This window comes from Petaurus breviceps, unplaced genomic scaffold, assembly GCF_028583685.1.
Source record: "Petaurus breviceps papuanus isolate PSGF00001 unplaced genomic scaffold, PetGlider_PUasm1.0 99, whole genome shotgun sequence".
Taxonomy (NCBI): domain Eukaryota; kingdom Metazoa; phylum Chordata; class Mammalia; order Diprotodontia; family Petauridae; genus Petaurus; species Petaurus breviceps.
Window position 1 is genome coordinate 24,754,462 of NW_027187465.1, and position 23,189 is coordinate 24,777,650.

The 23,189-nt window shown below is 43.2% G+C and overlaps 1 protein-coding gene and 2 long non-coding RNA genes across 5 annotated transcripts in view; 1 reads left to right on the forward strand and 2 right to left on the reverse strand.

Annotated features, from left to right (window-relative positions):
- The window catches only part of KNTC1 (kinetochore associated 1), an 87,667-nt gene extending 68,905 nt beyond the window's left edge, over nt 1–18,762 (forward strand). For 2 of the 3 annotated variants that reach the window (XM_069081465.1, XM_069081464.1), the window contains exons 52-64: nt 915–961; nt 3,918–3,993; nt 4,739–4,857; nt 5,576–5,711; nt 6,705–6,800; nt 8,876–8,932; nt 9,315–9,369; nt 9,471–9,534; nt 11,122–11,251; nt 15,594–15,683; nt 16,214–16,359; nt 16,729–16,819; nt 18,232–18,762. In XM_069081465.1, coding sequence (XP_068937566.1) covers nt 915–961; nt 3,918–3,993; nt 4,739–4,857; nt 5,576–5,711; nt 6,705–6,800; nt 8,876–8,932; nt 9,315–9,369; nt 9,471–9,534; nt 11,122–11,251; nt 15,594–15,683; nt 16,214–16,359; nt 16,729–16,819; nt 18,232–18,255 — 1,131 coding nt within the window. In that variant the 3' untranslated portion in view covers nt 18,256–18,762. Of the gene's footprint in view, nt 1–914; nt 962–3,917; nt 3,994–4,738; nt 4,858–5,575; nt 5,712–6,704; nt 6,801–8,875; nt 8,933–9,314; nt 9,370–9,470; nt 9,535–11,121; nt 11,252–15,593; nt 15,684–16,213; nt 16,360–16,728; nt 16,820–18,231 lie in introns of those variants that run through there. The other variant, XR_011167106.1, reaches the window with a different exon arrangement.
- Nucleotides 971–3,898, reverse strand: LOC138156261 (uncharacterized). Its single transcript, XR_011167108.1, has 2 exons — nt 2,985–3,898; nt 971–1,344 (listed from the first exon to the last, which is right to left on the reverse strand). It is a non-coding gene; the product is annotated as an uncharacterized lncRNA (long non-coding RNA).
- Nucleotides 6,181–15,029, reverse strand: LOC138156260 (uncharacterized). Its single transcript, XR_011167107.1, has 2 exons — nt 14,778–15,029; nt 6,181–6,378 (listed from the first exon to the last, which is right to left on the reverse strand). It is a non-coding gene; the product is annotated as an uncharacterized lncRNA (long non-coding RNA).
- Nucleotides 18,763–23,189: the final 4,427 nt, after the last annotated feature.

The window sequence follows — 23,189 nt, forward strand, 5'->3', positions numbered from 1 at the left end:
GGTTAATTCTTAGGATTAAGAATTTCCAAAGTGTGATTTTTTTCTTTTTTTCATAAAAGAAGACCTGAGAAATATTTCTAGTTCAGGATAGGATTTGCTATCCCAATATTGATTTTTTTTCATTATTTCTTTAGGATTTTAAGGTAGAAGTTAGTGGCTGGCTTCATTAAGAATTGTTTGTACTGGGAGCTAGCACATGTTCTTTAAAGTCTGTGGTTATACCTAAATAATGTCTTAAAAGAGGCGTATGGAGTAATGGATAGAGAGCCAGCTTCAGCCTGAGGGGGGGCACATATTGGGCAAATCTTCTATTTCAGTGCCCCCAGGCAGCTCTCCTGGGGTTAGAAACTGCAGAGAGGCCTCACCTGCTTTGGTAGAGAAAGTTTCTTCACCAGGTTTTCCTTATACTTTGAAATAACTGTGGGGAAGTGTAAATTTCTCCCTCAAGGTTCAGCAAACAATTTCAGCAAAAAAAATTCAGTAAATGCCTGCAATGCCTGAGCCACTGTGATTGGCATTGGGGATACAGAAACAAAACGAGGAAGGCGCTGCCTTCAGGAAGCTTATTTTCCAGGGGGAGACAGGAGTACCAATGAGGAGAGGAGGTTGAAGGGGATCAGAACCCTGGCCACTGACCAAGCCTGGCACTGACTCAGTCACTGGAGAACTCCTGAAAAGGGCACGTCAGTTATACCTTAGATTATTAAAGACAACATTGTATTGAAATTAATTCTATGGTGGGGCCTATAGTAGAGAAAAGAATCCTTTCATAATGTAAACAATGACTTTTTTTTCATGTTTCCCATATAGGATTTGATTAGAATTTGCTAAATGGAGCTATACAAACTGAGGGACTTCTTGGGATGTCATTGTTTGATTTTGTTTAAACTTGTTTTTTTTCTTGGCTTTTAAAGATACCTTCAGAATTCTTTAATATTCAAGGAGATGAAGCCCTCCAAAGGTACACTCATTTTCTTTACTTCTAGAAGACGGTTTTACAAAAATAAATGTTTTTGTTGTATCTACAAGTCCAAAGCTTCTTACACTGTGGGTCACCACCCCTCATGGCGGGACAGTGTGTCAGCAGAGTTTGGTAGCACCAGCATGGTGCCCCACCACTCCCGCCACCCCCAAAGAAGGGAGGAGGGGGTTGCATTGTCTTATCTTTTGTGGCAGAACTTGGTCATTACAATCATACAATGTTCAGTTTCGTTTTCTTGTTCTTTCCATTTCTATTGTTGTTGTCATCGTGGGTGCTGCTTTCCTGACTGATTACTGCATCAGTTCATATAAGTCTTTCCACATTCTGAATTTTGTGAGTTAAACCAGAGGTCTCTTCTAGCCCTGAAATTCAGTGGTTCTTTATATTCATCATTTATTATGACTCAATAGTGTCATTACATTGTGTACCACAATTTGTTAAGCCATCCCCCAGCTGATGAACATATATCCCTTCCTGTCTTCTCCAGCAGTAAATCAATCAGTGGGCATTTATTAAGCAGTACTATGTGCTAGGCACTCTACTTTGTGGTGGGGAGCCAAAGAAAAAGCAAAAACAAACAGTACCTGCCCTCCAGGAGCTCCCATTCTAATGAGGGAAACACATTCTCTGGAAATAGGGCCATGCATAGGAGATGGAAGCTGAGTGGACCCAGAAAGGCCTTCTCTAGACAGGTATTTGAGCTGAGCCTTAGGGGAACCAGGGATTCTAAGAGAAAGAAATGAGGAGGGAGAGCCTTAAATTGCCCCTTAGTTACCTCCTCTTTCAGTTTCAATCTTCTCTTCTCCTCACTGTGCCCCCCAGCCATTCCACATCCCCCCAGCCATTCCACCTCCCCCCTCCCTTCATCTGCCAAACTCTTCTTACTAAAGCCAGCTTTGTGTTTATGTACCTGATCCCATTCCCTCCTGGCTTCTCTATCAGATTTCCCCCTCAGTCATCCCCTTTCTCACTCTGGAATCCTACACATCTCCCTGTCTCCCGGTTCTTTCCCTGCTACATTCAAACATGCCCCAGTGTCCCCTCATGCCACTATACTCTACCCTCCCCTCAGGCTCTTTCTCAGCCCAACTGCTAGAAACAGCTGTCTACATTCATTGTTCCCACCTCCTTTCCCGTTGATAGCTTCTTGGCCCTTTGCAATCTGATTCCCAAGTCCATCACTCAACTGAAACTGCTCTCTCAAGTTGTCAGTGATCTCTTACTTACCAAATCTAATGGTCTGTTCTCAGTCCTCATCTTTCCTAACCTCTGTGAAGCATCTGTCATGGGTGACCTCCCTTTCTTCCCACATCACTCCTCTCCTGTCTGGATTTTTGTGAAACTCCTCTCTCCTGGTATTTTTCTGATTTTTAGAAGACCATAGAAGCCACAGGGTTTACTGACTTGGGGTGACGGGTGGGGGGAGATAAAGAAAGGGGATCTCATTGCTTCTTGCCCGGTGTTTTATTTGTTCTTCCTTCCTTTGCTGACTGTCATCTACTCCTTGACTGTGGGTGGATCACAAAGCTCTGCCCAACATCCTCTCCTCTCTTTTTGGAGACCTCATCAGCCCCTATGGGTAAAATGATCATTTCTGGGCATATTACTCCCATAGTGCTACAACAAACCCTATTCTCTCTCTGGAGCTTTATTGTCTCCTGTTGGACTTTTGAACTGGATATCCCATGGGCGTCTCAAACTTTATCCATCCAAAGCAGAACATATCCCCCCCTAAAAACCCAACCATCTTTCAGTCCTGTTTCTGTCAAGGGTACCACCACCCAAGTTGATCCTCATCTCCTCACTCTCCCTCATCCCCATGGCCGTTTGATTTCTGGGTTTTGTTATTTCTGCCCCAGGAGCATCTCTCAAAACTTTCTCCCTTTTAATCTCATAGCTGCTACACAGACTTTAGTCTCTCCTCACCTTTAGCCTAGACTATTATGATAGCCTCAAGTCCCTGCCTCAGTTCCCTCCCCACTCCATTACATCCTACACCTACCTGCCAGAGTGTGAGCACATCGTCTTCCTCTCCTCAATAAGTTTCCCTGTTGTTTCTGTGATCTAAATTAAACTCCTCTGGCATTTCCCAACCTGGTCCCAGCCCACTTTCCCAGCCTCATTATACCTTACTTCCTTTCCTACACTTTGTGGTCTAGTTTTCTTTTTCCCACATTTCCGTGTACTTTCTCACAGGCTGTCCCTCATGCCTGGAATCCTCCCTCTCTTCATCTATCTCAGGCACGCCTTTAAAAAAATTGTTTTATTCAGAATTTAACAAAAAAAGGGGGGGTTGAAATGACAAATCTCAGTTAGGTACAGCTTGCTTTTCTTTTAAAATATTTTCTTTTAAAATAAATTCAATGTGTAATGTTCAAAATTGTCCTGCTTGTCTGTAATTCTTTCTATTCTGTTCTACATATTTATTAAAAAAAAAAAAAGATACTTCATGCAGCCTTTCCTAATTTCCTCCAGCTTCTAGTGCTCACCCTCCCTAAACTACTTCCTTTATTTTATTTCTTATGTATGGATCATCTTCCCTGTAGAATGTAATCTCCTTGAGTTCATGGTCTGGTTTCTTTTTGTTTTTGGGTCCCTGGCACATGGTAAGTACAAAACTAGAAATTCCTGCTGTGTCACAAGTAAGGAGGACTAAAGCCATTTGGGCCCAGCAGCACCCTTTTTTGCTTTCCCTTTTTAACATCATTATAACAAGTTTTCTTTGCCATTTTTTGATTGGTGTATTTAAGGGGTATGTGTGTGTATGTGTACATACATATATGCTTTTTATATAAAGATATATGTACATATAATTATACTTAAAGAATACCTTTTCCAAAGAAATTGAAGTCTCATTTATACTGTATGTAATCTCATAATATTTTATCATTTATTTTAAATATAAATGGATTTTTTTCCTCTTTCTTATTTGCAGAGTTCTATATCTTCTCCAAATACGTCCCATTGATTTTAGTTCAAGAATGTTATTTTTGGCTGCAACATCAGTATCTGTAAGTTTACATAAACTCACAACGGAGTTTTTTTGCCTCTCACATTTGAATCTTAAGATCTCAGGTTAGAGCAGCTTTAGAGGGAGTCTGGTCTTGCCCATTAGGACTCCCCTCTGTGACATGCCAACTGAGGGATCTTCATTTCAGCCTCTGCCTGAAAACCTGGAGTGAGAGGGAGTCCGCTGCCTCCCGAGGTGGTCCATCCGCTTTTAGACTTTTAGGAATTCTTCCCCATGACAACCCTTCAGATACTCAGGGGCAGCCTTCGTGCCCCGTTTTCTTCTCTAGGCCAACTAGTCCTAGTTTTTTCGACCATTCCTCATGTTACGCTTTTTTCACATTTTTAGATTTAGTTTCTCTAAGAAATCTGTATGACTCATAATGAAGTCATTGCTTACCACCAGATTCCTAGAAAGCAAGTCATCCATTATAAGCCATATGAACAGGGCATAGGATTCAACCTCACTGCTCAGTGTGGGTCTCTTGTCACCCTCTTTGCTCCAGTTGCATTTTCTACCAACGTCCCTGGCATAGTCTAGGTATGGTGGTGCATGCCACTGCCCATTGGCAGGACTAACAGATTATACAGAAGAAAAATCTGCTTTTCCAAAGAGCCTGGGCTGTGCTTCTCAGTGGGGCCACCCTGGTCTTTGAGCCTGCTCAGGTTGTGTTTGTCATCTAAGTCTGAGCAGGTGACACTTGCCGCATCGGGCAAGAATGAACAGATTGCCTTCTTGCTTTTCAGACTCATCCTGTAGGTCAGCCGACGTTTGCCTATAGAAGACGAGCTCTTCACTGTCTCTTGTGTCTGGCAGACAGAGAAACAACTGAGTCTCTCTTCAAAAAACCTTTTGAGGAAGTAAAGTAAGTGGAATTATATTTGTAGCAGAAATATGTATATTCTAACTCTTTGAAAAATCAATGAAGCCTAATTCATTTTAAGGGATTTTTGCCTTTGACAATTAATAAATGTTAATGAACATGATTAATCATATGAGGGTATCATGCTAACATTAATAAAAACCTAAAAATCTCTTTTTAGGACAGCTAGGTGGTACCATAGTGCATAGAGCACCAGGGCTGGAAGCAGGAAGATATGGTTTCAAATGTGGCCTCAAAACTTACTAGCCATGTGACCCTGAGCAAATCACTTAACCCTGTTGGCCTCAGTTTCCTCACGTGTAAAATGAGCTAGAGAACGAAATGGCAAAACCACTCCAGTGTCTTTGCCAAGAAAACCCCAAATGTGGTCAGGGAGAGGCAGACTGAAACAATTAAACAACCACAGCAAAAAAAATCTCTTAAAGCACCCTCACTAACAGTGTGTTTTAGCCTTCTTTGCCACCATACACTCACTTATAACTTAAATGTTTTTAGAAATGAGAGAAACTTTTAGGAATATTCCAGTTTTTTTTAATGTTACAACAAATAATTTATTTAATCTACAGTTTTCTCCAATTGTGAATGTTTTCTTTGAAGACACTTAAGTATGATGGGTAGAATTCTTCTTTTGGAGATAGCTACTAAAACTCTGGCCCTACAGATACCTCCTTTATTTCTTTTTTCTATATTTATTTTACAGATGTTTTCTGAAATGCATCACTTTCCTGGCTGCATTTGAAATGCTGAACATCCCTCTCACATATGAATCATTTCACAACAGTCCTAAAGAAGGAATGATTAAGGGCCTATGGAAAAATCATAGTCATGAACCTATGGTATGTAATTTGAGTCAGTCAGGTAAATTTGAAACTTTTTCTGGGGCTAAAAGGGATCAAAGGGGTCTTTTGTAGCTCTAAATTTATTTTTTCTCTCCCGCAATATTTTCCCCTTCATTAGAGGTTAAGACTTTTGGAAGCAACTGATGTACAAAAATATTAGTGCATATATAAACCCAGGTTCAGTTCTTTTTTATATAAGATTCAAAATTCTCTCTAGTTTTTAAATGGACAAATGAATAAAAAAGTTTTTATTAAGTGCTTGCTCTTTTTTTTTATTTTGGAGGGGGAAAGGCAAAGCAATTGGGGCTAAGTGACTTGCCCAAGGTCACACGGCTAGCTAAGTGTCAAGTGTCTGAGGCCAGATTTGAACTCAGGTCCTCCTGACTCCAGGGCCAATGCTGTATTCACTGAAGTGCTTACTTTTTGTCAGATACTGTACTAAATATCAAGGATACAAATACAAGAATTATACGGTCCTTGCCCTTCAAAGAGCTTTTATTCAAATGGGAGAAACACCAGGTGGGAGCAGGGAAGGGGATGACACATGGGTGGCGGCAGGAGCTGTATCTTGGTTTGCAGAGCTACAAGGATGGTTCCTGAAACCATATGGGAGCAGGTGGATACACTCTCCAGTAGCAGTGGTAGCACTGATTTGATGATGGTTCTAGAACAGAAAGACTCAGGTTCAGTTTAACAAAAAGATGGCGGCAAGGAAAGGAGAGGGTGGCTGGGCTTGTCTCCATATGGGCTCCACATGAGGCTCTTGCAGGAGGGGGGGGGGGGGGCGCGGGGCAGAGACTGGTAGGTTAGGCAGCTGCGGCTGGGGAGTGATAGTGGTGGGTGACAGCTTAAGTCAGTGATAAAGTGACAATGATAGAATATAAGCTCTCGGAGGGTAGGATTGTTTTATTTTGTCTTTTGTTCCCAGGGGTTGGCACAGAGTTTAATGAATGTCTCACTGATAACATGATTCCTTTTCTTTGGCTTCAGGCTGTGAGATTGGTGACTGAACTTTGTTTGGAATACAAGGTCTATGACACTCAGCTTTGGAGCGGCCTGCTGCAAAAGCTGCTTGGCTTCAACCTGGTAAGACTCGTTCCTCTTCACGAGAGAAGATATTGTGATTTTAGCAGAGAATTTCTTAAGAATTTTACTTTGGTGGTAGTTGTTATTACCTAATGCAGATATGTAAATTTAAAAAGTAACCTCTATTAAAAGCACCCACTATGGGCAAAGGTCAAGGCTAGGCTTTCAGAGAAATAGAAAGAAAAATAAGATGCACACTCCTTCACAAATCCCTCTGTTTGGAAAACTTGAACAGATTTACATGAACAGATGCGAGTGACGTGAGCAGAGCCAGGAGAACATTGCACACAGTAATAGCAACACTGTGTGATGACCAAGTCTGATAGACTTAACTATTCTCAGCAAGCAAGGTTATAAGACAGTGCCAAAGGACTTATGATGGAGAATGCCATCCGTATCCAGAGAAAGAACTATGGCGTCTGAATGCAGCAAAGCAGACTATTTTCTCTTTTTTGTTGTTTTTTTTCTTTCTCATGGTTTTTCTCTTTTGTTCTGATTCTTCTTTCACAACATGTCTAATGTGGAAATATGGTTAATATGATTGTAAATGTATAGCCTGTATTAGATTGCATGCTGTCTTGGGGTGGAGAGGGGGGAGATTTGGAACATAAAATCTTACAAAAGTGAATGTTGAAAACCGTCTTTTCATGTAATTGGAAAAAATAAGACACTAGTAAATGGGGGGAAAAAACATACCAAAAAAAACCAAGTCCCTCTGTTCCCTCAAGTTGTTGAGAATCGGATGCAGTAGGGGAGAAAGAGCACATAGCTATTGATAATTTAGACAAATGATCCTATTCTGCCAAAACTCTTATTAGGTGACCCATCATCCATAAATGGATATGGTACAATCTGGTGTTAAATCTCTTGATACCAACTTGTTTACAAGAGCTGTTGTTAAACTTGTACTTTAGTCTTTCACCAAGCTAAGATTTCATCAGTCTAGGGACTTCCTCTGTCAATGGAGATTGCAGACCCTCTGTGCTATAATAATAACCATAGTAAGCATTTATATAATGCTCTAAGATTTGCAAAGTATTTGCAAATATTATCTCATTTTATCCTTGCAACAACCCTGGCAGGAAGGTGCTATTGTTATCTCCCTTTAATAAATGAAAAACTGGTGGAAACAGATCAAATGACTTGCCCCGGGTCACACAATTAGTATGTGTCTAAATCAGGATTTGAACTCAGGTCTTCCTGATTCCAGGCCTATTAATCTATTTTGCCTCCCAGCTGCCTCTAATAGCCTGTCTTAATGAATTGTTGAAAACATCAGCCACCTAGTGACAGACCTCTAGTGATGAGCCTCTGTCCTTACCTTGGCTTGTCCTCAGATGACAAAGACACGTGGGCCTTTTCTTGAAACCTTTCAAACCTGGCCATACATAGTAGGTCTAGCGTGTGTTCCATCGGCTTAACCTCTGAGAGCCCAGGGTCCCTTTTAGGGCTGCCATGAGACTTTGGAGTAAGACATGGGAAACTTAAAGATGTTTGGAAGCAGCTGGGAAGGGTGGCGTGAGAGCTAACTGGCCTTGGAGTCAGGAAGACCAAGCTCATCCCTGCGGCATGTTTTTATTAGCTCTGTGATCCCAGGCAAGTTACTTCTCTCAGCCTTAGTTTCCTCATCTGTAAAGTGGGTGCAATAATAACACCTACCTGCCATGTTGCTTGTGTGGATTAAATGGGATAACATATTCGAAGTGCTTTACAAAGATTAAAGAGCTATAGAAATGCTAACTTTTATTATTAAATTAATATGCAAAATGTCCGCACAGATTTCTGGATAGTTCATCTATATCATTTACAACTATACTCTTTTTTTTTTTTTAAGCAATCGGGTTAAGTAACTTGCTCAAGGTTACACGGCCAGGTGTTTCTGGGTGGGTGCTAAGTGTCTGAGCCTGGATTCGATCCCCAGGTTATCCTGACACTGGAGTCCGTGCTCTTACTTGCTGTGCTACCTGGCCACCCCTACAACTATACTCTTGATAGAATATATGTTTTATCTTCAAATATCTCATTTGAAACTGTGGAATAATAAATTATTCATTGAAATTTATTTCTTTTTCCAGATTAGCTATCTAAGGAATGTTTTAACAGCAATTGCCAACATACATTCCTTATGGCAGGTATGTACTTTTAAGAAAATTTTGTGCAGTGGCATTTTCCTGGGTTAAGGTGGATATTTTAGTGTGGTCTCCACCCTTGTGAAGTATGCGTGCCCGTCTGGTAGCTACAGTATGTTCTGTGCCAGAATGAGGGCTCTCATCAGAGAACTCAGGCCTGTGTATTGTGCTCTGTGACCAAAGGAGCGGTCACGGTTTGGCTCGGACAACTGTGGTTCCGCTGACCTTGGTTGGGTGGGGTTGCCTGGTGTGATTCACCCAGAGCAGATGATGTTTTCCAGAGTCGGCAGCGTCGTGCAGGAGTTGTGCGTGACGGCTGTGGTCTGGATGTAACCGAGGATCTGCTGCAGACCCTAAATCTGTGTCATGCATTTGTTTCCCGCAGATCCCTTACTTTGGCAGAGCCTGGCAGCAGGTCTCCCAGAAACTGCTCATGTCAGGTACCCTCCTTCTTCCTCTGGCTTTCTAGTACCTAGGTGTTAGAATTCAGTAAGAAGGACATTGCTCTTATGATGTCCATGTTTTCTGCTTTTTTTCTCAGCCTCTTGCCCACTGAGTCCTACTCAGTTAGCGGCCTGTCGTGAGAGTTTCGTGGTTCTCCTGGAGTAAGTAAAGTGTTATTTCTGTATTTTCAAGATAAACTTTTAACTTAAGAAAATCTCTAGACAGTGCTCCACTTTTCTTTCAAAGCTGAACCTGCCATGTAAGCCTTTCTCACGGCCTGTCATTCCTTAGAGCCTTTGTGCTGTCTTGTGTGGCACAGAGGGCCAGACAGTGGGAGGCCTACTGAATTTGGGATCTGGAGACCTGGGTTCAAATCCCAGTTCTGCCACCTACTGTCCACATGCCTTTGGGCAAGTCACAGCCTCATTTATAAAACTAGGGGCTTGACCTAGATGATGTTGGAGGCACCTTCTCGCTCTGGTATCTTTAATCCTATCTTTTCTGCAATGTCAGTAGCACATTGGTGGATCAATGTTTTTAGTTATTTAGTCGTTTCAGTCACACTCGGTCACTCTTCGTGAGCCCATTTGGGGTTTTCCTGACAGATACTGGTGTGGTTTGCCATTTCTTTCTCCAGTTCATTTTACAGATGAGGAAACTGAGGCAGATGGCGAAGTAACTCACCTAGGGCCCCATAGCTAGGAAATGTCTGAGGCCAATTTGATCTCAGGAAGCTGAGTCTTCCTCACTCCGGGCCTAGCATTCCATCCACTGCACTGCCCAGCTTAGTTTCTGTAAATAAAATGATTATTTTTCCCCAAGGATTTGTGGAGCACCAAGTAGGTGTTTAACATAAGAAAAACAATACTTTGAGACTTGAGACTTCTAGGTGTTTAGAGACAGATACATTATATTATCCAAGGATTCAGCCTTTCAAGCCTGATGGAAATACTCTGTCAGTTAATAAACATTTATTAAGCACCTACTATGTGCTAGGCACTGGGATAAATCCTGGGGACATAGAGAAAGGCAGAAGGTGGCCCCTGCCCTTGAGGAGCTCCGTCTAATGGGGGAGGCAGTTCATAGACAGCCAGGGACAGATGCAATGAGAGGAAATGGGGAAGAGCTAGAGGAGGGAAGGCCCTCATCAGTCCTTTCCCCTGTCTGATTGCCTTCCCTTCTTTCTGTGTGCATCTCAGATGTTCTTGGTCACTTAGCAGTTGTCTGCCCCATGAGGACGCCCTCCTCAAGGGGCCAGGAAATGTTGGGGCCTTTCTTTTTCTCCCCAGTGCCAGGCACACAGTAAGTGCTTAATAAATGCTTGGTGATCTATGATACATTTAGTTGTGAGTTTAGCCTTCCTTTTCATACCAGTCTATGGGCAATGTCTTGGATGACTTTGGTTTACTTATTAGTTAACATTTAAGCCTATAGTTTTTTAATTCTGTTAAAAAAAAATCTTTTTTAGGGGCAGCTAGGTGACACAGTGAATAGAGTACTGGCCCTGGAGTCAGGAGGAACTGAGTTCAAATCTGGCCTCAGATACTTAAGACTTAGTAGCCGTGTGACCTTGGGCAAGTCACTTAACCCCAAACGCCCTGCTTTTCCAACTAGAAAAACCAAAAAAAAAAAAAAATCTTTTATTTTTTAAATAATGAAAAGTTGAGGAGGTAAAAAGCAGTTGTGGGAAATCACTGAAGGTGATCAGTGTCTTCTTCTGTAGAAAGTAATTGCCTGTTCTCTTGAAGGTGTCCTGTTTCCATGGACTTGGATATGGTTGGAGTTGCCAAGCAGTATAGCCTCCTGGAGCTTCCAGCCTTTGCCTTGGCCTGCCTCCTGCTGATGCCCCACTCGGACAAGAGAGACCAGCATCTTCAGGTATTGATGAAGTAGAGGAGGGACCCCTGGCCCAGGGTTGTCAGATGCCCCAGGCCTGCATGGCACAGCCCAACCCTGGCCCCTTGATATAATTCATTAATTTCCCTTGTAGTCTACACTTTTTGGGTGCAATTAAGAATATGATTTTGAGCAGGGGTCCATAGGTTTCACCAGACTCAGCCCAAGGCGTCCAAGACACAGAAAAGGGCAAGAAGCCCTTTTGGAAGGGAATGTGGCTGCCTGCAATTCAGGGAGCAGCCAGCAGATGGAGTGATGTCTTGTCTTCAGCACAGACCCCGCTGTCCATCTTTTCCTGTGGGGACTGTTGTCCAAAGGACCAGAAAAATCCATTCAGACTAAATCTATTTTTCTTTATTTAAAAAACTTTTTTTAAAAATTAATCAAATTAAGAGCCATGGGTCTTTGAAAGGAAAAGAAATGTCATTGGAAGCAAGATTCAAAGAAACGCATGAGTTTAGTTACAAAGATGAACTTTACCCATCAGCTTAGAGTTGGAGCGCTTGTATAAACAGGTGAAAATTAAAGGCTTGCAGGATTTAATTAGTAGCTCAGGACTACAGGAGAGATCTTACGTAGCAGCACAGATATTACCCCATGAAGCAGAGCTCAGGTGAAGGCGGGATTCCTCCTTAGTTTGACCCTGAAGATCTTTGATGATCTCTAGCAAACCTGTCTTTCCGCTCCTCTCTCTTTTACTCTCTTCACACTTCCCACATTTCTGGGAAATTGGATTCTTTGCCACGCCCAGAACTTGTCCCAAGCTTGCCTCTGCCTGCACCTTTGTTCACACTGTCCTGCTCACCCAGAAGCTGTTCTTCCTCTTCCCAACTTTAGCTCCCAATGACCTCTGTCCTTCAGGTCTCAGCTTGGGTACCACCTCCTCCCCAAAGCCTTTACAGATTTCTCTAGGTGAAGTGTTCCTTCTATTCTTGAGGCTTTCATAGCACCTTGTTCCTCTTTTATGATGTTTATATTCCACAAATGTGTCACCAAATCAACAAACATTCATTAAGCACCTACTATGTGCCAGGCACTGTACTAAACACTGGGAATTTGAAGACAAGGGAGGTGAGCAGAGAAGTTGTTTTGACTTATTTTGAAATCCCACAAGGTAGCAAGTAGGGAGCAGAGCTTCAGTCACACTTTGGCGAGGCCCAGAGACTCCAGAGGCTGATGGTGTAGGCACCGGGATAGAAGAGCCCTGCAGTGCTGGGGAAGAGACTGAAGAGGGCTTGGGCAGGACCCCGGCAGGTGGAGGTATTCTCCAGGGGCAGGAGTTGGGGTCCCCTTTTTATATTTGGTTGTAGGAATGACTGGCTCTTACCCACACCACCTTAGGCTTAGCTCATTAATACATCAACATCTCAAAGTTACCAACACTATCTTTGGGTTCGTTCATTTGCCTAAAGTGTTCTTGGTTTTACTGCTCCCATCTGGGGCTTATCCACAGCTTACAGATGGATGAAGGGGCTGTTACATTAGGCCCTAACTGCCTTCCCCTAATTTAGTGCATAGTCTCAGGAAGTGGCCTCCGTGAGGTTGTGAGGCAGCAGCGGTGCCTCTTATGCTCCTGTAAATTTATGAGACAGTTTTCAAGGAATATGTCCTTAATTCGTGGAACAGTTGTGACTCTTGTGTTCCCCTTTTGCAATCCAACTTCCTGCTGTTGTTAACTTATGCTAGCTACTTATAAACTTACTATACTAATTTTTAGAGATGAGGTGGTCGGGGGAACCAGAACAAGCTACTATTTCAGTACAACCAATTTGGCACCAAAACGAGGCCCATGTTTTATAACAGTTATTTGTACTTCAGTATTATCTCTCTTCCTAGATTATGAATCGATTTAGGTGATAAGGGCTATAGTTATACCTTTTATTTAATGGGGATGTTGTTGATATCTTTGGCTTTTACAACACCTTCATTTCTGACCATATCCTTTTCCGTTCCCTACCTGGCAAGCATTTCTTATAACAGAATTTAAAAATACCACAAAATAAAACTAACCAACATGTAAGTTGTATTCAGGCAGCAGGGTGATATAGTGGAGTTAGGAAGACCTGAGTTCAAATCTAACTTACTAGCTTCCCTTACTAGCTCTGTGACCTTGGACGGATCACTAAGCATGCATCTGTCTCAATTTCCTTCTCTGTGAAAAATGGGGATGATAACAGCACCTTCTCCTTCCCAGGGTAGTTGTAAAGCACACAGCACAAAGTAAGCTTGTAAATGTTATGATGGTGAGTATCTGAGACCACATGCACAGCAGGAAGGGGTGTGAGTTTCTAGCCTCTTCGTATCCACGAGGACGAGGAGGGTGCCATCCTTTCTTTGTATCTCCACGTCCACGTCCATGTCCAGCACTGGATGTTCCCCATGCTGGGAACTTAACAGAGGTTCGTTTGAATGAATAAACTCAGGCTGAAGTAGCGGGGCAAGGTTTTGTAAAACATCTCATCTCTAGGACCCAGGCTGGTCATTTCCAAATGTGGCGTTTTAAGAGGAGAAGAGCATTTCTGGGGCTGGGGAGAGCTCACCAGACTGGGGCATGCTCTCAAGCTCATGAAACAGAAGGTGACCAGGTCCAGGGCTAGCACTTGGCTTCATAATATCACCTGTGCACGAGCAGAAGGGGGAATATGTGACCAGGAAGTCACTGATGTCAAAAACACCCTTGTGGTTTTAATGAGGGAGGTGTGAGATGAGAAGGCAGCTGAGCATCAAACAGTTAACAGGATGTGGGATCTTTCCCCCCTCCTTCGGACACCCTGATGTTGGCTAAGGAACCTCCTGTCCTTCCAGTCACCCCAGTGGGACATCCAAATTGTCTCTCTCACTGCAGTCAGTGGCCCCCACGACATCTCTCCCATAGACACCCTTTCCCTTTGCTTGTATGGCCAGACCCCTGTTACTTCTCCCCTCAATGACTGTGGCCTCCTACTTCAAGGCTCTCTCCTTCCATGCGTCCTCCACATAGGAATGAATGAAAAAGTCATTGCTGGGGGCCAGATCCTATGCTGTTTTCTTGTGATACAGAAACAAAAGTGAACTAATCCCTGAGAGAACACACACGGGAGATGGGAGCTCACAGTGACAGTAATTAGAACAAGGGCCTCCATTGACAAGCCCCTTCCAGAAGCAGTGGCTGTGCGGATTACAGTCCCCAGGCAAGAAGTGGAAGGTTGGGGGCCAGGGGCGACATTGCCCATGCTCCAGGCAGCCCAGGGTGAGGAAGAGAACATGCGGTCTGGTCTTGTTCTTCCTGAAGCAGCGGCTCCAGAAACAGCTGCCAGAATACTCTTCCTTGGTCACCATATGTGTGACCAAGTCGCTCCCCCACTCAGAAGCCTTCCTTGGCTCCCTTTTGCTTTGGGGATAAAATTTTAGTTCCTCAGCTTGTCATTTAAAGCGCCCGCCCCCAACCTGGCTCCAGCCTCTCTGTCTAGGACTCTCACATAGTTCTCCCTTTCACGTGCTGTAATCGCATCGATCACAGCTGGCTTACCTGCTCTCCTCTGGAAATGACCTTCCCCCTGCTACCTCTGTCCTTGTGCACGGGCTGTCTCCAAGCCAGGGGTGTCTTCCTTCCTTCTCCTTCCACCCTTCCCTTCTTCCTTTAGAATCCCGCTGTCCCTCGAGGCTTAGCCCAGGTGCCGCCTCCTGCAGGGGCCTTCCCAGCTGCCTCGCGTGCTGGCACGCCCTTCCTCTTCAAGCGTATCTTGTGTAAATGTCTGATCTCCCCCTTGCCCAGTAAGAACCTGTTAGATTGAACTGAAAAGAACTCAGCTGTAATTCGTCAGTGATGAGCAATGTTGTCCATCATCTCGTCTACCTTTGATTCTCCTTCAGGGTTGGCAGTTTTCAAGGGGAAATGCTCCAAGCGTGACTTAACTTACTAGGGAGGATGCTGCTTTTTTTTCATCACTTTTTTTTTTTATTTTTGGAGGGGGGAAGGTAGGACGTTTGGGGTTAAATGACTTGTCCAAGGTCACACGGATAGTTTTTGTGTTAAGTGTCTGAGGCCGGATTTGAACTCAGGTCCTCCTGACTCCGGGGCCGGTGTTCTATCACTGCGCCACCCGGCCACCCCATCTTTTCTTTTCTTTTCTTTTTTTTTTTTAAAGCAATCGGGGTTAAGTAACTTGCTCAGGGTTACACGGCCAGGTGTTTCTGGGTGGGTGCTAAGTGTCTGAGCCCGGGATTTGATCTCCAGGTCTTCTCAACACTGGAGCCGGTGCTCTTACTCGCTGTGCCACCCCATCTTTTCATTACAACAGAGTCTCCGCTGTTGGTTTTTCATGCTCCATTTTTTTCCCCACAGAATTTCTTGGCCTGGTGTAATCCTGAGACTGTCTTACAGCAAGTAGATGAACATATGAATACCGGCCGGCTGGCAGGGTTTGCCTGTCAAGTGAGTGACCTCTCCAGTTCACTTTTGACATCGCAGATTCTAGCTTAGGGGTGACAGCTGGCCCTAAATGAGGACTGAAGTGTTCTAACTTCCCAATTGCCGAGGGGCGGCCTGGCATAGAAGTTCATCAGGAAGACTTGGCTAAGCCCCACCACTGCCCCGTCCTAGCTGGGGGGATGGGGTGGGCTTCTTCACTTCACTTCCTTGGGCCTCGGACTGAGGCCTAGAACTGATGAGATCAGTGGAGAAGGCATTCTCTGTCCTGACAGTGTCACTGCTCCATATAGTATTCCTTAGCATGGTCACATATTCAAATGTGTATGTGTGGCTATTGTGTCTATTTAAACAGTTTTATCCCCATGAAATACAAAACAGTAAACAGAGGCTATTGAGACTTTGCTGTCATATCATGTACCACAAAGAAAAAGGGCTTTACTGGGGCATCTTGTGTATGATGAATGCCTTAGCTCAGGGTGATGGCCTAGGGTCTCTGGCACAGTTCAAACAGAGGAAGACTTGTCGTTTCACAGGTGAGGAATTTTATTCTGAATCACATCATAAACAAGAGGCAGTTTGGGGTGCTGGCAAACACAAAATACTTTCCACTGTTGAAATCACAAGTGATAAGTACCCAGAAGGTCAAGGAGCTGGTGAACTATCTCGTCCAAGATGACAGGTATGTCTGCCCAGAAAGGTGCATCTTGGGATGCCTCCTATGTCTGAAGTGAGAAACAAGACAGAGACAGCTGGATGGGCTTGAAGTTCCTTAGGTTTGAGACTAAGGAATAAGGCTGATGTGAGAATCAATAATTGTACATCAGCGACCCAAGGGGTCCTGCTAGAGGAGCACTCTCCCCTCCCAGGGTAGGATTTGCCAGGATTTTGTTAGGCTGCTGAGGCCCCGCTTGCACTTATCTGTAACTGGTCAAGCCATTTCCTACAGCTCTTTTCCAGTGTGACTAAAGCTGGTGGTGGCTCCAGGTTATTTGTACTACAGCCACATAAGCTCTGAAGCATTAACAAGATCCCTCTTTCTATTGTGTAGTCTGGATGAAGCCTCAGTCCTGATAATGGAATACTTAAAGCAGTGTGGGAGCCCTGTGCCCCCAGATACAGCTCCCTGTGACATTGTGAAGGTAAGGAGAGCATCCGTGACCATTGGCAGTGACCTTCCCTTCCAAAATGCACATTCCTGGTGTCCTCAAGTGGAGAGTTTTCTTTATTAAGATTGTGCACATCGGGGGGCGGAACCAAGATGGCGGAGTAGAAGCAGGAACTAACTTAAGCTCATCCCCGATTACCTCAAATACCTGTAAAAAAATGACTCTAAGATTGTGTGCACGTGTGTGTGTGTGTGAATGTGTGTGTGTGTGTGTGTGTGTGTGTACACAATCTTTTTGGCTGCATAAACTTCAGAACTTGGTTATATTTTCAGTGAAACTTTGAAATAAAGATTTTAGCGTTGTGGTGTGTTGGGAAAAGTGAGTCAGGAGATTCAGCCTCTTTCAGCTCTGTGATTGCTCATGGAACTACATTTTCAATAGAAGAACAGGTGTTGGGGCGGCCAGGTAGCACAGTGAGTAAGAGCAACAGCCCCAGAGTTGGGATGACCTGGGATCGAATCCTGGGCTCAGACACTTAGCACCCACCCAGAAACACCTGGTCATGTAACCTTGAGCAAGTTACTTAACCCTGATTGCTTTAAAAAAAAAAAAAAGAACAGGTGTTGTATTGATAAGTAAACAACGAAAATGATAATGCCACTGGCAGATTGGAGTTTGATGACACGGAGGCCCTGAAGGGTGATGGGCAGAGGCCTGGCCTTGAACTCTGACACTTAGCAGCTGGTTGATTGTGGGTCAGTCACAACCTCTCTGTGTTGTTGTAAGTGGGTTTCAGTTTGGGTTGGTGGAGGGTGGGACATACATAGGATCTTGGTTCTAAAGCTTAATTTTTGGGACCTCAGAGGCCATCTTGTCCAACCCCTTATTTTACAGGTGAGGAAACTGAGGCTTAGAGAGCATAAGAGACTTCCCCAGAGTCACACAGGTATTAAATATCAGAGGCAGAATTTGAACTCTGGAGCCAGTCTTCAGTTTGAAATGTGCCAGTGGACTTTAAATCCGAGTGTATAGCTCAAGTACAAGCTGGAAGTCTTTGTTTAGAATGTGTTGTAAATAGAGCTTTATTAACACATCTTTGGTCCCTTCTTACTCTTCATTTCAGATCAGACCAAACACTCTTGTATTGATGGTGAAAGACTGCTTTTCCTCAAGAAAGGGAACGTTCATTCAATAGAGAAACTTAGAAAATAAAATTAGGAAGTAGGAAAAAAATTGCTTGTGCCACCTGGAGATTATGTTTCAGCCTTTCCCGTGTCTTGCCTAACCTCCAAGGGTCCAACGAGCTTCTTTGCATGTGCATTTCAGTAATCCAATTTAGTTTTTAAACACTGTTTGAAGTTGCAGAACCTTTTTTCTTGTGGATAAAAAATTATTAAGAAATCAGACTCCCAGATATTTACTCTCTCTCCTTTCTCTCCCTTTAGACGTTTCTAAGTGAGTCAAAGTAATCACCACAAATGTACAGGAAGAAGAAGTGGAGGTTTGAGCTTGACATTCACTGACAATGGACATTACTGCGTTTAAACAGTTATTGTGTAATAGCGAATGCAGCCGCATGTCACATGACACAGAACGTCCCCGTGCGTCCATGCTCTCTCTGACATGCTCCACGTGCTTCTAGAATTTGGTGACTGTGTTAATACGAGAATTCTCTTTCCTTTTATTTAAAGGAAAAGGGGAGGAAGGGGCAGTCCTATGAATGTATGCTTTGTTTTGTTATCAATATTGTTGTTTTGTTATCCTCGATATGTTACTTTTGTTGAAGGCAATTGGAAAAATAATGCTTTGTCAATAGTATAAAACTTGGATTCTCTATTTATTCTTCTCCATTTGTAGCCTAAGACATTTGTGATTATTCACATGACTAAACTGTTAGACTGTAACTTATTTCTGTTCTGACCACTGAGAAATCATTACTGACTCAATTTTACATTAAAGACCAAATCACATCACAACCTGCTCCGACATCCTTTACTCATATTTCCCACATCGTTCCAGAATTCAGTACAGAGAAGTAGGCAGCAGGCCACGGTTGAATGTTGTTTGCCCTTTGTTCTTGGGGAGGTGATGCCTGCAAGTGAATTGGATTTAAGTGAGGCAGGGTGTACTGTGCCTCTGCCTCTCCTCACTCCTCTCAACCTTGCTTTTCCCTCTGGAGCCTTCTGGGTTCAGTGGCCAGATGTCAATCAGACTACCGGAGGTGGCCTTGCAAGCCAGCCTCTGAGCCTTTAACTAACACCTTCCTTCTCACCTGGCCTCTGACATCCTGATCTCTGAGTGCCCTTCCTGCTTCCAGATTTGTCGATTAGATCCGCACTTCTCTTCCCTTGAGCCCCCCCAGAGATGTGGAAGTAGCAGAGCAGGGTATCTGGAATGATAGAGGTGATTTCCTTTCTGCAAGTTCCCTATGCCGTGGGAAATCACAGGTTTGAAAACAGGACATGCAAAACATGTAAGAAATTATCCAATATAACTTCTTTAACACTGCTTCAAGCCAATGAGGGGAGAGATCACTTTTGTTGTACAGAGAATTTCACAGGTCGTGGGTTTTGATCTATATTTTAAATGAACCTCTTTTTAATCGGTAATTTCTGACTGGGAAACTTGCTCCAACTAAAAAGAGAGGGAGAGAGAATGGAATTAAAGCAAAGCTACTTGTCAGGAGCTTTACTTAGTTTCCCAAAGTGAAGTAGGGGATAGAAAGGGCAAGCCTGACTTGGAATCACATAGACCCAAGTTCAAGTCCTGTGCCAGAGCCCTGGTTGTATGAGCCCAAGGCAAGACACTTAACCCTATTCAGCCTTTGTTTCCTTATCTGTAAAATGGAGATTAAATTAGACACCCTGCATCTTAGGGGTGTGAGGATCAAATGAGATAGCATGTACAGCCCTTTGTAAACCGGAAAGCCAAATGCTAGCTGTTATTAATATTGCTTTCTTATCCTCCATCTCTTAAAGCCAATACTTTTAGGATCATAGTGATGCCTGCAGTGTTGTTGATACTCAAAGCCAGCAGTCAGGAAAACAGGCCCAGAAACCAAGAAACCCAGAAGTGCAAGGAATAGGCATTACCCTTGGCCTGGGTCGTCTCGGAGCCATCCACCGTTCTGCCCTTCATTCCTTCCTTCTTGGTGGCTGGGCTGGAAAAGAAATTGGCTTGCAGAGAGTGACTATCTAAGCAGAGGATGGGGGAGACCTGCATAGACTGCAGTCCTTATTTATGCAAAAGCTGAGGCCTGAAAGGAAGCCCAGCGTGAATCAGCAGTGGGATGGGGCTGCTGGGAAATCCTAATGTGCTCCCAGGAAACGTGAAACATTTGGAGGCCGAGGAATGTGACGAAAACAGTATGTAGAGGGGGGGCAGGATGTACTGCCGGAGAGGGAGACCATCTTCAATTTGGAAATGATGGCTACAATCCAGGTACAAGGTAGTAAGAGACTTGCCTGCCTTAGGGAAGCTGGGAATAGAATGGTGGCTATCTGTGAAAGGCAGCTTGGCTTAGTCTTAACCTGAGGTCTGTGAAATAGTTATGGGTTGGTTTGTTTGTTTAATACTCTGATATCTATCTGTATTTCAGTATCATTGGCTTCCTTTGTTAGCCTGGGTACTTGACACATTTAAGAACATTATGAGAAGGGGCCCATAGTCTTCAACAGATGGGCAGGGGGTCCAGGACACAACAAAAGTAAAGAAGCCCTGACCTAGTTGCTTTAAGCCAGGAAGATGTGCATTCATATCCCAGGAGTGACCCCGGCAGGTCACTTTGATCTTTGAAGGTTCTGGGTAACTCTGAGATGACAAGTTTCAGAAAAGGTGCTTTGGTAGAAAGAGCTCCTCCCCAAAGCTCCCCACACCTAGAAAATCAAGGCCCATTCCCTAACCCCTGCTGGGTTTGCATACTAAGGGGCTCGTTCAATTATGTAGTTATAATGACCAAGCTTGGCATAAGAGGAAAAAATGAGAAAATACACATCTCTTTGCAGAGGTGGTTGTCAAACTCCACTGGTCTCTTGGTTAATATGGCAGAATAGCTTAGTTTTTCCTCCTTTAATTCTCTGTTACAAAGGATGGCTCACTGGTTAAGGGCATGATGTATTTGAAAATGAAGATGATGTGAAAAAAGAATATCAATAAAAATTTAAAATTATTTTGAAAGCCCCCAAAAGTGTCCTGTACTTTCAAGGGTTTAGTCTAACTATGGGTTATAGGGAAGAGTAAAGCTTAGTATAGGACAAGGGTTCTCTACATTCATTATCTTACTTTACTGTGGGCAAGTCACAGAATCTTTCTGGGTCTCAGTTTCTCCATCTGTAAAATGAAGGTATCGGACTGGATAATTTCTAAGATCTCTTCTAGGCCTGTTACTTAGAAGTACTTTGCCTATTAGATTGATACATAGAGACAATTAACATCGACTTTTAAAAGTTAAGTGGATTGTAATTTATATGACATATTACAAGTGACCATCTTTTTTCTTAGAGTTAATGGAAAATTAGGAAGCATTTTAGTTATGAGAACTCATCCCCAAACCAACAAAGAAAATAGGGGTTTTGAGGCTGAAATTTCTTAAAGATGTTATATGGCCCTTTTCATGGGTATAGTAGATGTTAGGGAAGGAAAGGCTCATGTGGGGGCACTAGAATGCAACAGATGGGAATGAATTCCCTGGGTCTGGCCAAGTGATTCCCGAGAGCTGAAAAGGAACCTAACATTGATTTCATTGCTCAGCTTTGGTTCTTGATAGATAAGCCCCCATGCTTTTGTGGGCTAGAGACCTAACATCTTTTGGAATACAAATTTATCTTCATCGTTTTCTTAATAAGAAGATAAAGTGGATAATTAGCCACAATGTTTATTTTTAGCATCTCCCTGCAGGTTCCAGACGGAAATGAATGTTTTAAATGCTTCATTATTTAATGAGTAAATGATAGCACCTGCTTTACTTGATTAGCTACAGTCAAATTAAGTGTACCATGTTTAATTTTCATGATTTTTGCTAATTCTACTATCATAACTAACTGCTGCTTTGTACTAGAAACTGCCCGGGTTCAGCCCAAGACTTGAGCAGAGTGTAATTGGCCTTGGGCATCGACAATATGCCCTCCCAGCTTAGAAATGGTTAAGTCTTCGCTTTGAGGATTTGATCTGCCAGTTAATCAGCCAATCAACCAACAGGCGTTTATTAAGTGCCTGCTGTGTTCAACACACTGTGCTAAGAGCTGGGGGGAGAAGGAAAAAGCAAAAAGTATCCTGATTGTTAGAAGCTTTGAGTTAGAGCAGATTCTCCCAGTAGGTGGAAAAAAAGGCCCTGAGCCGGAGTCCCAGCTCTGACACTTGGAACCTGTGACTTTGGACCAGTTACTTCACCTGTTGACACCTACCTTTCTTTATCTTTAAAATGAAGGGGATGAATTTGTTGACTTTTGTTCATCTACAATCTGGCAATTCTTCCTTGCACAAATCTATCAAAGAACTCCTTCCATGGTCTGTGACAATGTGACCTTTGGGTCAGTAAATGAAGCTGAATGGTATTGGGAAGTGGGTAAGCATGCTGTTTATTACCAGGACAGCTTTGGACAAGTCACTTAAAATCTTCATGGGTCTGATTTTTCATCTGTGAAATGGGAGAGCTGGGGTCAATAAACTCTGAGGTCCCTTCCTACTCTAAATCTATGATTCCTGGCAAATGGTCATCCAGTCCCTGCTTGAACACCCTCTGGGAAGAAATGACAGAGCCAGGATTTGGACCCAGGATCTCTAACGGCAAATCCAGCATTCTTTCTACTTCTCTACCCTGCAGCATTATACAGAAAGGGACTCTTGCTCAAAACTCTATGGCTCCCGAGGACCCTTCTGACTCTTGAGTGTGTAATTCTATAATAATGGTAATATTACTGACATTTATGCAAACTGGAAAGGGTCCAAAGAAGAATGATTAGATTGGTGAAGGGCCTTGAGATCATGGAGATCACCATCTTCAACCAAACAAATATTCGTTGAAGAAATGACATTTGTTTACCCTGGAGAAGAGAAACCTTAGGAGGGATGTGATAGCTATTGTCAAATGAGATAATATTTGTAATTAGGTGCTTAATAAGAGCTCATTCCCTTCTATAATCAAAGAAGATCATATTTGTAAAGTGCTCGGCACATAGTAGGTGCTTAATAAACACTCGTTCTGATGCAGCTTGGGGTTGCTGGGAGCCCCAAAGTGTCAGGCAACACTCAAACCTGCTTCCATTCAAAGTGGTGAGGTTTATTGTAAGGCCAGTAATGCAGGCTAGATTCCTAGTGAATCTACATCTTAATGCAAGTAAGACTGATATTTATATAAAAAAAGGGACAATGAAAAGATCTGGATGAGATTAAGGAGTGATAAATA